The 12,906-nt window shown below is 45.6% G+C and overlaps 1 protein-coding gene across 23 annotated transcripts in view; it reads right to left on the reverse strand.

Moving 5' to 3' along the window:
- Window positions 1-12,906, reverse strand: part of KDM2B (lysine demethylase 2B) — a 118,100-nt gene that overhangs the window by 39,389 nt on the left and 65,805 nt on the right. For all 23 annotated transcript variants that reach the window (XM_070629035.1, XM_070629034.1, XM_070629046.1 and 20 more), the window contains one exon: window positions 9,091-9,177. In XM_070629035.1, coding sequence (XP_070485136.1) covers window positions 9,091-9,177 — 87 coding nt within the window. The remainder of the gene's footprint in view (window positions 1-9,090; window positions 9,178-12,906) is intronic.

Raw genomic sequence — 12,906 nt, forward strand, 5'->3', positions numbered from 1 at the left:
AACAGATTATCTGACAACGTCATTTGTTCGCGCACACATCCGTCTTTCCAGCAAAGCCAAATCATAGCGAGGGGAAAGAAAGACTAGGACAACTTATTCCCAATGTCAATGATCAAGTGTCCTCCTTTAAAATGAGAAATACACGATGACATCTGACAAAAAGAAAAGTCTGAAGGATAGGCCATTGTTCCAAAAATAAAACCATGATAATGGCAAGCAATCACTTACAGTGCCTGCCCAGCTTTCTAATTACTCCACCAAAGGCAGGAGCCCTCAATATCTCAATTGCTTTCCAAGAATTTGTCTTTGGCATTATTAACACAGACAGCTGAGCAGGTTATCAGACTAAGAAAGAAATCCTGGGCTATAGACTTTAATTACAGGTTATTGCAGCTGAACACTGTCTTAAAGTTCCAATAAAGTGGTTCTAAAATGATACAGATGATGGCTGAAAAATTCCAGGTGAGGTAAGATCCAGGTGAGGTAAATCCGGTGGGATTAAGGGGGATGCCTAAATTTGAGGGACAAAAGGATTTAGGGAGCGCCAGGAGCTCTTTTTAGTACTCTTCCATTTAGCATTCTTTCAACAATTGGCTGGGACTGAGACACAAAAGTTAAAGGGGAGAATCTTATTCTCACCAAAGAGAAGACTCGGAGGCATCTGGAGAGCAGGTGAAACAGCAAAGAGACGGAAACTGACTGAATACAACTTCATCTTTTAGAACCTCTGGGAAAATCCTGCTCTCAAGTTCATTCATTCAACAAACGTTGCCCGGGCCCATGCTCTCTGGGAGCAATCTTGCATGATAGGATACAAGAAGGGGTAAGGAAAGAATTAATAAGGTGAGCTCCAGTCCCAAGAAGCTAGTGGAGGCTTAGGACAGATATGCAACAAAATGCAGAGAAGAATGTGGACGTCCAGTGGGAAGGGAAATTGGGGGAGTATATCAGCCAGGATGTTGGCAGAAAATAGATGGCACCCTGGCACCCTCACACCAGGTCCTGGAGAAGAGTTTAACAAAGGCTCAATTTACAGAGTGTAAATAGAGTCAAGGGAAACCAACAAAGCATGGTGATGCGCCCCAAGCCTAGTGACAGTGATGAGCCATTACCTCCCTTTGACCAATGGGCTGGGGGAGGGAATGGTAATCAGAAAAGCAGAGAGCAAACGTGGAGAAAGCAATGAAACAGAAGCTGTGGTCTTCATGGAAGGAAATAGCCAACCTGCAATGATGTCATGGGGAGGAAACCAGGGGAATAAATACCCCAACCTCTCTCTCCTCCCACCTCCTGCTGATACCTCCCATTGGCTGAGCCCAACCAGAAGCCAGAGAGGTAAAGAATTCCTTTGATGCAGCCCACAGAGTGCCTGGAGGAGGCTGGAGTGGGGCGCTGGAGTGGGGCTCTGGAGGTACAGCTCGAAGACATCCAGCTCAGGAAGCTTCCTGGTGAGGAAGGAATTAGGTTGGAGAAGGTGGTCGCCTAAAGGTGGAGAATTTCTATGTGGGAAAATAAGAAGGGTATTCCCACAAAGACTGAGGCTGACAAGTAAGTGGAAAATATGGAGTAATTCAGTTCTCTGGCAATGTATAGAAGATGATGAGAGGACTTCAAGGGATCCTAAGGCACAGGGACAATTGGAGACGTGGGCACTCAAGGCCAGGTTAAGGATTTGGGAGATGATGTTAAAGAAGATAGTCAATGAAGGTTTGATAAGTTTATAGGCTGAACTGTGTCTGCCCCAAAATTCACATAGTGAAATCTTTCCCTCCAGTACCTCAGAATGTGACCTATTTAGACAAAAGGTCTTTACAGAGGTGATGAAGTTAAAATGAGGTCATTAGGGTCCTAATCCAACATGACTGGTGTCCTTATAAGACGAGGAAATTTGGAGGCCGGCCCCGTGGCCGAGTGGTTGGGTTCACGCGCTCCGCTTTGGTGGCCCAGGGTTTCACGGGTTCAGATCCTGGGCACGGACATGGCACCGCTCATCAGGCCATGCTGAGGGGGCGTCCCACATGCCACAACTAGAAGGACGCACAACTAAAAATATACAACTATGTACCAGGGGGCTTTGGGGAGAAGAAGGAAAAAATAAAATCTTTAAGAGGAAATTTGGACACAGACTTGTACAGAGAGAAGATGGCTAGAACTCGTGCCTCCAGAAAGCCAGCAGGTAACGCTACTGTCCTGTCCTGCCCAGATCTCTCCTGTGGTGTGACTCTGGAAACTTCCACTTTCTGGCTTCAGTTCACTCCACTAAAAAGGGGGGCTCCGATGGGATCCTTGTCATCCAGATTACCAGCAGGTACAAAATCATACGGTTCAGTCACTAACAAATTTGGAATCGGAGCCCACATAAACCAGAGACCTGGGTCCCTGCTTCTCCCTTTACCACCAACAATTTTCTTTCAACCGGATTTTTCTGACGTTGACATTGTACATAACATCATTCAGAATAAGCGGACCATCTTTTGTGGGTATTCTCTTATCACAGGTTTTTTGCTGCACTTCTGGGAACCTGCCAGACTCCAAACTCCATAAATGATTTAGCTATCACTTAGGAAAACCCTGGGGATTCCACGCAAGGGTCTCAGATGGTTTTTTGCTTGGTTCCCCCACCTTGCACCCTCCTCGCTGTCCACTGGCTTCTCTTGCCTTTCTCTGCTCTCCTGGCCCTGTGGCTTCCCGTGCCGGCCTCCTTCCTGCCTGGTGAGCATCACATGTTCCGGGTCTCGGAGGCTGCTCTCCCACGAGGCTCTCAGGCCTTTTCCTGATCTCTGGAGGGTAGAAGGACTGGACACCCTTGACTCTCAACACCCTGGACTCTCAACACCCTCTCCTTCTACCCTGGGCCCAGCAGGTGGCCTCAGCTGCCTCAAACCCCCAGAGGCAAATTCTAAGGCAAAAGTCACCCTCTGCTCACAGGGCCTAGGACATCTCCCTTCAGGGGAGTGAGGAAGGGATAAAAAAGAAAGCACTTCTTTGAACCAGCCCCTTGTAGGAAACACCAGCCATTTCAGCTCAGCTGTGACTACTTTAGGGAAATTAAGCCATTCGGGCCCTTGAGTGACATTAAATTCTTGCACCAGCCAAGAATAATTTAGGGATGGAAAACGTCTCTAAACTTTTCACCGCTTTCCCCTGCTCCTGGCTCTTCCTTCCGTGTCCTCCACTCCATTGAGAGCATCACCAGCCTTCTGGGAGGGAAGGTTCAGGGTTATTGTTTACTTGTAACCCAGAGTTACAAAAAATTATAATAGCCATCACTGACTGATGGTGTACTATAGAGGTATATTACAGACAGCATCTCACGGCAATCCTGCACGAAAGGCTCTGACAGCCCCTTTTACAGATGAGTAAACTGAGGCTCAGACTTGCCCACAACCACACAGCTAGTAAGTGGCAGTGGCAGGATTCAATCCCCAGGTGCATCTAACCCCAGAGCTCTCCAGTGATTCTGAGAAGCATTTAGAAAGTACAGATTCCCAGGCTCCACCCCAAACCTACTGAATCACAGTATCTGGGGTGGGGCCCAGGAAGCTGTATTTTTTTTAAATAAGCTCCCCAAGTAAAGCTGATGCCACCAGCCTGAGTGCTGGTCTTCATTAGAATACACTGCCCTTCTAGGAAATTACCTGGCCCGGGGTAGGCAACAATAAATGGCAGCTCTTATCGTCGTCATCCTCCTCCTCAACTGTACATCAGCAACTTAATTACTGCAGGGTGACAGGAATTGGGAGCATGGCAGAGGAGGAGATAGGAAGTATAGGGGGGCTTCTTTTACTGAAGTATGTGCCTCTCCTTCAGGGAAAGGCTGAGTGTCACTCCCAAGGTACCCCTACTTACCAGGCCTCCCAGATGGAAATGCAGAGGAAGGGAAAAGAAACAAGGCAGGACTGAGGGTGACACGGACATCAGGTGTGTGTATGCTGCTTCCTCCAATGGTTCCTGTGTGGCCCCATAGTGTCCCCGTAAGGAAGCTGATCCAATAACTGCTGAAGGGGACGGTTCCACGTCCCCTGTCAGGGCACTTGTTCATACACACTCCAGCCACTCTGCTCCTACACTCCATAAAACTTGCCAATAGGAGCCAGCCCGGTGGTGTAGTGGTTAAGTCCGTGTGCTCTGCTTCAGCAGCCCAGGGTTCGCGGGTTTAGATCCTGGGTGCGGACCTAAACACTGCTCGTCAAGCCATGCTGTGGTGGCGTCCCACATGCAAAATGGAGGAAGACTGGCACAGATGTTAGCTCAGCAACAATCTTCCTCACCAAAAAAAAGCGCCAATAATTGAAATTCAAGTGGTGGCCTGGTTTGGCCACTAGACATAACGGATTAAGAAGCAGGATTCATCAACAGGCTTGCTTTCCAGAGGCAACCTCGGCTCAGTCTCCCCTCCTTCCTCAGTTTCCTTTTCTGTGAATGAACCAGCAGGCAGGCCGGGTAGAAGTGTCTGGCTGGTGAGCTGAAGGTCAACTTGCTAATAAGGCTGAGGTCAGAGATCAGGCCTCAAAAGCTCAGTTCCTTGGCTTGGTTCTAAGGTCACAGACAGGCCCCTAAATCCTGCCACCTGGTCATAAAAGGAAGCGGCCAGAGTGTAGACGGGTCAAAACAAATCCATCACCACTGGTGGAAACAGCCAATTGGGGTGAATGGTGACGGATGGTGATTCAGTAGCATCTCTGATTTGAAAGACACCACATCAGAAATGACCTCACAGCACCTAATCAGTTCCAGAAAAGGACTTTGTTCTCCAGGAGGCAAGGTGGGAGATCAAAGCATTTCTTGCTAATCATCATTTAGCATTAATTACTTGTTAAGTAACCTGACCCAGACCGAATACCGCTCCCTACCTCGCATCCTGACAGCCTCAATGAGCACCCTTGATCTTTCAACCCAGCCTGCATCAAATTGGGAGGAAGCCGACTGCAAACCTGGGAATCGAGAGACCCCGGGTGGCCCAGGCAGTCAGTCGTTTACTTACTTCTTCCTCTCCTGTTAACTTTTTAACCCCACCAGCCAGGAAATGCATAAATATAGTGGCGGGCCTCCCCTCCCCCTTCCCTCTGCCACACTTCATTGAGTTCCTCTCAGCACAGGGACAGATCTGGGGATGAACGCCTTGCTATTCACAAGCTGTGTGGCCCAAGGTGTACCAGTGTACCTCTCTGAGCCCCCAGTGTCAACTGCACCATGGAGATAATATGCTCCACCTCCTGGCCTCTTTGTAAGGATTAAATAAGATCTAAAAACTGCATCTAAAAACTGGCACATCCACTGAGGAAAAATACCCAGGGGTTTGGCTGTACTGGCAATAACTTATTTCTAGAGCTGAGTAGGGGGCCATGGTGTTCATTATTATTATTTATACCTTTTTGTAGTTCTGAGATAATTTATAATAAATATTGTGGGCTGAATTGTGTCCCCCCAAAATTCATGTTAAAGTCCCAACCCCCAGGACCTCAGATTGTGACTATATTCAAAGATAGGATCTTTCAAGAGGTAACCAAAGTAAAATGGGGTCGTTGGGGTGGGCCCTAATTCAGTGTGACTGGTGTCCTTATAAGAAGAGATTAGGACAGGCACACACAAAGGGAAGACCACGAAAGGACAGAGAGACACAACAGCCGTCTACAAGCCGAGGAGAGAGTCCTAAGAAGAAACATGCCCTGCCAACTGACACCTCGATCTCACACTTCTGGCCTCCAGGATGGTGAGAAGATTAATCTCTGTCATGTCGCTGAAGCCAACCCGTCTGTGGCACTTTGTTAGGCAGCCCTTATAAACTAATACAGCAAACTTAAAATAAGTTATAGAAAACATAAACTAAATCAAAAAGAAGAAGACTGCACTGCCACAGCTCTAATCAAAAAGACAGGTAATAAATGTTGGTGAAGACATGGAGAAACTGGAACCTGCTGGTGGGAATGGAAAATGCTGCAGCCACTGTGGAAACAGTCAGCAGCTCCTCCCAAAGCTAAACACAGAGTTAGCATCTGACCAGTCAACTCCTCTCCTAGGCTCTACCCAAGAGAAATGAATACACATGTTCACATAAAAACCTGTATACGAATGTTCACAGCAGCATTATTCACAACAGCCAGAAGACAGAAACAGCCCAAGTGTCCATCAACAGACGAATGGATAAACAGAATGTGGTATATCCACACAAGGGAATATTATTCAGCCAGAAAAAGGAATGAAGGGGGCCAGCCCAGTGGTGCAGTGGTTAAGTTTGCACATTCCAGTTCTGCAGCCCAGGGTTCACCAGTTGGGATCCCAGGTGTGCACATGGCACTGCTTGGCAAGCCATGCTGTGGTAGGTGTCCCACATATAAAGTAGAGGATGATGGGCACGGTTGTTAGCTCAGGGCCAGTCTTCCTCAGCGAAAAGAGGAGGATTGGCAGAGGATTGGCAGAAGGACCTATAGATGCTACGACTTGAATGAAGCTTAAAAACATTATGCTAAGTGAAAAGCCAATCATAAAAGGTCATATACCACATGATTCCACTTATACAAAATGTCCAGAATAGGCAAATCCATAGAGACAGAAAGCAGATTAGTGGTTGCCAGGGGCTGGGGGGAGCAGGGAAAGATTGGGGGGAGGGGGGACTGACTGGTGATGGGGTTTCTTTTAGGGGGTCTGAAAATGTCCTAAAATTAGATTGTGGTGATGGTTACACAATTCTCTGAATATTTTCAACATACTAAAAACATTTAATTGTGTACTTTAAGTGGGAGAACTCTATGGTATGCAAATTGTATTTGTTTTATTACAAGGTGTTAAAAAAAAAAAAGGCTGGTACTCCCTAAGTGTTGTTAAGCGTTGAAAGTCCTTTCTTCTCCTTCCTACCCACTCTTTCCCAACCACTGTAGGAGTTTCAGTGTCTCCCGCCGGTGCTGATGATACCAGCCATGCCAAACCGGTGCACAGTGCTTACAGACCGTCCTCCACAGGAATCTTACTTAGACAGGGGCTACTGCCCCCTTAGAAGCCAGCTCCCTGTTTCTAGGCCTTTGGAGGAAAGAGGGCAGAGGTTTGATTTTTTTTTTTTTAAAAGTGCCTTTAAGCCCCTTACGAGTGGGCTGAGGGTCTCAGGCACGGAAGACAGGACACATTTGCAGTCCTGAAGTGATTTCTCCCAGAAAGGCTCATTTGGACCCCTCCATTAACTCTGAGATAATAGTGCATAGTGGTGCATTTGTTTTTTAAAAGCCCATGTTCTGTGAACCCTAATCCCTCCCTGGAGCAATTCCTCAGCCGGGGGGAAGCGGGCGGTGAGGCAAAGCCACGGTTCCCTCTTCACATTCAGAGCAGCTGGGGGCCTGGCTGGGTTGTTTCAAGGTGCTATGTCTGCAGGTACAGTCTGTGGTCTGATAAATGGCATTTATATTTAGTGCCCACGTAAGGGGTAAGTCAACTTTAAAATTCCGCACACCTCCACAGATTGGAGAACGAAGGGCAGAAGATATGGAGGCAATATCTTTTTCATTTCTATTGCCACCTGAATTCCCACTAAGCTTCAAAGAGAATTAGAATTCAATACCTGCAAGTAATGGGTGCCTTTCTCCCCAGCAATCCCACGTCTAGGAACATACTCTAAGGAGATAATCGAACAAAGGTGAAAAGAATAACCTAGAACAGCACTGTCCAAGAGAAATATAATGTGAGCCACCTATGCGCTTACAAATTTTTTGTAGCCACGTTTAAAAAGGTAAAAAGAAACAGGTGAAATTAATCTTAAAAATCTATTTTATTTAACCAATATATCCAAAATATTATCATTTCAACTAGAGTCACCAGATTGAGTAAACAAAAATACAGTTCACTCAATTACATTTCAGATGAACAACAAATAATCTTTTTTAGCGTGAGTATATCCTAGGCAATATTTATACTAAATATCTCAATTTGGACTCACCACATTTCAAGAGCTCAATAGCCACATACAGCTAGTGGCTACCATTTTGGACAGCACAGATCTAGAATGTTCCTCTGAGTGTTTTTATAACAGCAAAAATAAATCAGAAATTAACAAAATACCCATCCACGAGGAGGCTGCTTAAGTCACAACCAACATTTAGAGAGCGCTAACCATGGGTCAGTCCTGGTCCTAAGGACTTTGCAGGCATTATTTCATTTCTTATTACAGTAAACCAGAAACAAGTTTATTCAAGAGATAAATTCAACAATGGCTTATCTCCTTTAGTCCTCACAACCACCATTCGGAGTAGGTACTGGTATAACCCTATCTACAAATGAGGAAGTAAGGCTCAGGGAACTTATATAACTTGCTCAAGAAAGTGGTGAAGCCACGTGTAGATAGATAGATGGTTACTAAATGGGTTAATATATACATATCCCACTCTAGCACTGTCTTTGGAAGGAAACACGCCAAAATGTTACTGGTCTTCTCTGGATGCTGGACTTTGAGGCGAGCACTGGTTGCAAGTTCGCTGTCAAATAGACCCATCTTCGCATCCCTGGCTCTGCCAAGTACCCTAACAACTGACTTCGCCTTTTTAAGCCTCAGTTTCCACATCTGGAAAACGGGTCACGAGTGTCTACCCCACCGGGTCGCTGGAGTCTAAATAAGATAAAGAATGCAGAGGACTGGGCAAAGTAACCTGTTCCTGATGCGCGCGCAGTGACGTCACTACTCGTCTTCCCAGTGTTTGATGAGACTCTCATGGTGAGCATCAATCCGTTTTACAAAGAGAAAAAGGCTACTTTCAAAGAGAGGGAAACAGCCCATGAAGCAGCTGGAGGAAAAAGGGAAGGAAGGAAAGAAAGAAGCAAGGGGAGAGGAGAGGAGACAAAGAAAATTCCCCTAAAGATGGAAGGTGAAACATCACTTCCCCAGTTTTCTGAGGGACCACCAGGGGGCACTGCCTGCAGTTTCCACAGCTACGGAAAATGGTCCCTTTTAAAAAACAAAAACTGGCAAGGAACGAATCACCAAAACCATTCCTCTTAACTGGGGTGCCCTCTCCCAGGGGTCCCCCCTGAAAAGATGCCAACGTTCACCTTACAGGAGAGGGAAAAGGCAGGGGCACCGTCTCCCAGCGGCGGCAATCTGCGTCTTACCTTTGGAGTCTTCTTTGGCCAAGTGACTACGGGGACCCCAGTGATGGCCAGACTGGGGTCGTCTTCCGCGTGCTCCTTCAGGACATTCTGTGGCCAAACAAAGGAGCCATATTAGCCCAGGGTAGGGGGAAGGTCTCTGAAGGGGGCCGGAGGCCGACCTAACCCAGCCAAAGACTGAGAGCGCTCCACAGTCGATGCCCCCCCTCCACCCACACACTCAATGGAAACCACGTCAGTGTCACTGATGTATAAATGCTGTTTATAAAGCGTCTCGGTTCACTGCTACATCCCCCTTTAAAGCCTCACACAATGACTAACCTATAATAAGTTTCCAGTAAATAACTCAAAAAAAATAAAGCCACAAATCCCCAAAGAGGGACTTTCTACTAAATGCCTGACCAATCCTCCTCAAATCTGTCAAGGTCAACAAAAACAAGAACGTCTGAGAAGCTGTCACAGCCAAGAGGAGCCTAAGGAGACACGACGACTAAATGTAATATGGTGTCCCGGGTGGGATCCTGGGATAGATAAAGGACATTGGGCAAAAACTGAGGAAATATGAATAAACCATAGACTTTAGTTAACAATAATGTATCAATATTGGTTTATTATTTGTAACAAATGTACTATACTAATATAAGATGTTAATAATTGGGGAAACTGGGGGGTGGGGAGTGGAAACGCTCTACTGAAAAGAAATCTGCTGAATTTTTCTGTAAATCTAAAACTGCTCTAAAACATAAAGTCTATTAATTTTGAAATGCCAATCAGACAGTACTAACAGCAACAATAAAGCAAAATAGAATTCTTATGGTGCCAATTTTTCTAACAGGTACGTAGCATATTTAAAAAGAAATATAAGAGAAAGGAACCAAGAATATGGACACGACTCAGCTCAGGTGAGGACTTCACATGGAGTATGAGGGGCCCCCAAAGGGTGGGGGCTGTGGGGAGCATCTGTCCCTGGGGAAGGAGTATTTCATCACTGACGCTGTTTAGAATTGCCAGGTCCCAGTGATGCTACAAAGCAGAACAACTTCTCATCAGTTTCAGCTTTAATGAGGTTAATTGCTGTTTTTAAATGCACTGCAGACAATGCACCCCAGGCGTACTTGCACCCAGGTGGGCCATCCCATGGCCCTCTCCCCACCTTGGTCTACCACTCAGGGTAGGTGAGACTGGCTAGGTGAGGGGTGCAAATGTAAGCCTCAGCAGGACAGACACTGCATGTTTGTTGAATGAATATCTGAGTAAGATGTATTGAATACTTGTTCTGTGCTGGGCACTGCAATAACTATTTCATATCCATTCTCTCATCCCATCCTCTTGACCACTCTGTGAGATGGCTTCTTATCATTTCCACAGCGCACATGAGGAAACCAGGGCTTAGCGGGGTGGAGAAAACGGTCTAACGCCACTCAACCAGTAAGGGGTGGAGACCCCTCCACTCCACAACCTGTGCTGTCTAACTGGAGGATCATTCAGCCTATCTTTAAAATACGGAAAGGGGGCCATGTTCAAGCAGCATTATTCACAACAGCCAAAAGGTGGAAGCAACCCAAGTGTCCATTGCTAGATGAATGGATAAACACATGTGGTCTATCCGTACAATGGAATATTACTCAGCCTTAAAAAGGAAGGAAATCCTGTCACATGCTACAACATGGATGAACCTGGAGGATATTACGCTAAGTGAAATACGCCAGTCACAAAAGGACTAATACCGTATGATTCCACCCATGTGAGGAAACCAGAGGAGTCAAACTCATACAAGCACAAAGTAGAATGGTGGTTTCCAGGAGCTGGGCTGGACAAATGGGACGTTACTGTTTAATGGGGACTGAGTTTCAGTTTGCGAAGATAAAAAAAGTCCTGGAGATGGATGGTGGTGATGGATGCACAACAATCTGAACGTGCTTGATGCCAGTGAACTCTAGAAAATGGTAAATTTTATGTTAGGTATATTTTATCACAATTTTTAAAAAGGGGGAGGAGGGAGTGCAGCTAAGCAGTCCCCCCTTAAGGAATGAATTCAGAGGTTCTAGAAAGTACAAGTTGGGGGCCTAATATTGCACTACTTACCTGTCACTGTTATGCTAGGTCTAGAGTCAGCAGATCTGGGTTCAAGTTCTGCAACTTACAGACTGTGTGACCTTGAGTAAGCCATAGCTGCCTACTGCTCCTCCCAAGAGTAGAACAGTGATACCCGCCTTGAGGTGACACTGTGAAGCTAGATGTGATTTTACTACCATTCTTAGGAGCAGTTGTTAAGTGCTTGCTCTGGACATTAAAATAATCCTATTTGTGGGGTAGGGCCGATTCTCCCCATTTCACAAAAGCAGAAACCAAAGTTCAGAGAGGTTAATTGACTTGCCCAAGATCACACAGCTAGGAGATGTTGGAATCTGACATTGACCTGGTCCACCTGACTAAAAGCCTGGGTCACAACACTGGGTGATAAAGCCTCAGGAAATATTCCAGTAACCTCTGGAGCTGATCTACACCCCATTATTCAAAAACGGGACACCTAGGAGCCAATCTGGGCTCCACATTCACGGTTCTATTAACAAATACAGAAGCGAGCCATCCTTGTCTATTCCTTGCAAATAAGAGAGCTACTTCTGCCACTAACTCCTTAGAAAGCATTTCTCAAACTTTCCCCCAATCACAGAAGAGGCACGTGCACCCAAAGTGGGCCTGCACAAGCATGAAATTTCATTATTTCATGGTTTCTCTTAATAATCCATATGAATTTCACACCCTCTACAATACATCAGGGTTGTTTTTTTCTAAAAATAATGTTTCCCGCCCTCCCCAAATAATTTTTTAAAAAGATTTTCCAGGAAGATGCTCCATGGTTAGCCAAAGCCTTTCAATTATATACATATATATATACACATATATGTATAGTCACATACCACATAATGACATTTCAGTCAATCATGGCGCTCCATTCAGTCAATGATGGTAGCTCCATAAGCTCAGTGCCGTAGAGCCTAGGTGTGGGGTAGGCTGTACTGTCTAGGTTTGTGTAAGCACACACTATGATGTTTGCACAATGACACAACTGCCTAATGATGCATTTCTCAGAAGGTATCCCCGTTGTTAAATGACATGTGACTTTATATATATATATATTCCCCATATGGTTGGGGCAGGGGACCCATCACTTCCACAGGATTTTCTGTCCCCTTATCCCAATCTCAAACTCTAGGCCGGGGGTGACAAGCTCAAATGCCTCCAGGAACCAAGCTGATAAAGTGAAAGATGTACATAGACTATGGCAATAGAGAGTGGTGTGGCCTATGGCAAACTAGAGATCACATGCTTCATTTAAAGAGGGCAAATGCTACTCAATTCCAATCTACTAACCTCCTATGGGAATGAAAGACCTTCCAGATCTCTGGTTTTTCAGAAGAAATCAAAGACCCAGAGTTTTACTTGAAATCTCTCCACTTTTAAATATTAGCAACTGATCGAAAAATCTTTTTAAAAAACCACAGTGAGCCAAACATACCTGTGGGCTGGTTTGGGCCATGGGCCACCAGATTACAAATGCTGCTCTGCATATGACTGAAAATAATGCCCACTCGCTTTTGCTTTCCTTGAGTTTCCTTCCAAATTGTCTCAAGATATCTTGTCATTTCAACAGCAGAGCTGGAGCAAGTAATTCCCAAACACTGAAGTGAGGTCTCCTTAGAGGCCTATCTGGCTACAAAAAGTTATACTGAAGGTGTAGGTATTATTAATGATCAACACATTGATAATGATAAATAATAATTAAAAATTAAGGGGGCTGGCCTGGTGGCATAGTGG

Source organism: Equus przewalskii, chromosome 7 (genome assembly GCF_037783145.1).
Source record: "Equus przewalskii isolate Varuska chromosome 7, EquPr2, whole genome shotgun sequence".
In the NCBI taxonomy this organism is placed as follows: Eukaryota; Metazoa; Chordata; class Mammalia; order Perissodactyla; family Equidae; genus Equus; species Equus przewalskii.